Genomic DNA, 824 nt, shown 5'->3' with positions numbered 1-824 from the left:
CCTCTGTTTCCCCGCCCAGCACCGAGTCCCCAGCACCGGATCCTGCTGGACTTCCTTTTCCTTGACACGGAGTGCACGTATGACTACCTGTTCGTGTATGACGGTGACTCCCCCCGAGGGCCCCTGCTTGCCAGTCTGAGTGGGAGCACCCGACCCCCACCCATCGAGGCTTCCTCTGGCAAGGTTGGTGGGGCCGGGCCGTGGGCTGTGGCTGGAGGATCTCAGTGCAGTGTGGGGCAAGTGGGTAGATGCACACAGGGAGGGACAGAGAGACGGCGGGAGGGACATGGCATCAGGCAGAAGGACACAGGGACAGAGAAAGGTGGAGAGAGACAAAGAAAGGAGGTGGGGACTTCCAGGGGGCAGGAGTGGACCACCTCCCGGTCAGGTCCCTGAACCCTGCCCACTTGTGCCTACAGATGCTGCTGCACCTCTTTAGCGATGCCAACTACAACCTGCTGGGCTTCAATGCCTCCTTCCGCTTCTCCCTGTGCCCTGGGGGCTGCCGCAACCATGGGCAGTGCCGGTCCCCGGGGGTGTGTGCCTGCGAGCCAGGTTGGGGGGGCCCTGACTGTGGCCTGCAGGAGTGTTCAGCCTACTGTGGCAGCCATGGCACCTGTGCCTCGGTGAGCCTGTCCCCCTGGGCCCTGACCTGTGACCACACCTGCTGCTCCCATCTCCTGGATCTGACTGCCCTTGTCTGACTCCCCCTGCCACTCCATTGACACTGACCCCACACCAGCGACCCTGTTCTCATCCGCAGTACTGCCTCTCATTCCAGATTTCACCCTACCTCAGTGATGGCGAACCTTTTGAGCTCGGCG

The 824-nt window shown here is 62.6% G+C and overlaps 1 protein-coding gene across 1 annotated transcript; it reads left to right on the top strand.

Moving 5' to 3' along the window:
• The first annotated feature begins 24 nt into the window (after positions 1-24).
• On the top strand, positions 25-786 carry LOC102245644 (multiple epidermal growth factor-like domains protein 8). The gene is made up of 2 exons (XM_005852832.2): positions 25-183; positions 420-786. The coding sequence occupies exon 2, from the start codon at positions 420-422 to the stop codon at positions 702-704; it is 285 nt and encodes a 94-aa protein (XP_005852894.1). The 5' UTR covers positions 25-183; the 3' UTR covers positions 705-786.
• The last annotated feature ends 38 nt before the right edge of the window (positions 787-824 follow it).

This window comes from Myotis brandtii, unplaced genomic scaffold (genome assembly GCF_000412655.1).
Source record: "Myotis brandtii unplaced genomic scaffold, ASM41265v1 C41764139, whole genome shotgun sequence".
Lineage (NCBI taxonomy): Eukaryota > Metazoa > Chordata > Mammalia > Chiroptera > Vespertilionidae > Myotis > Myotis brandtii.
Note: the sequence above shows the minus strand (reverse complement) of the source record. Positions and strands in the feature narration are given on the sequence as shown.

Coding starts and splice junctions, on each gene's coding strand:
- LOC102245644 (XM_005852832.2), top strand. CDS start 420: ATGCTGCTGCACCTCTTTAGCGATGCCAACTACAACCTGCTGGGCTTC.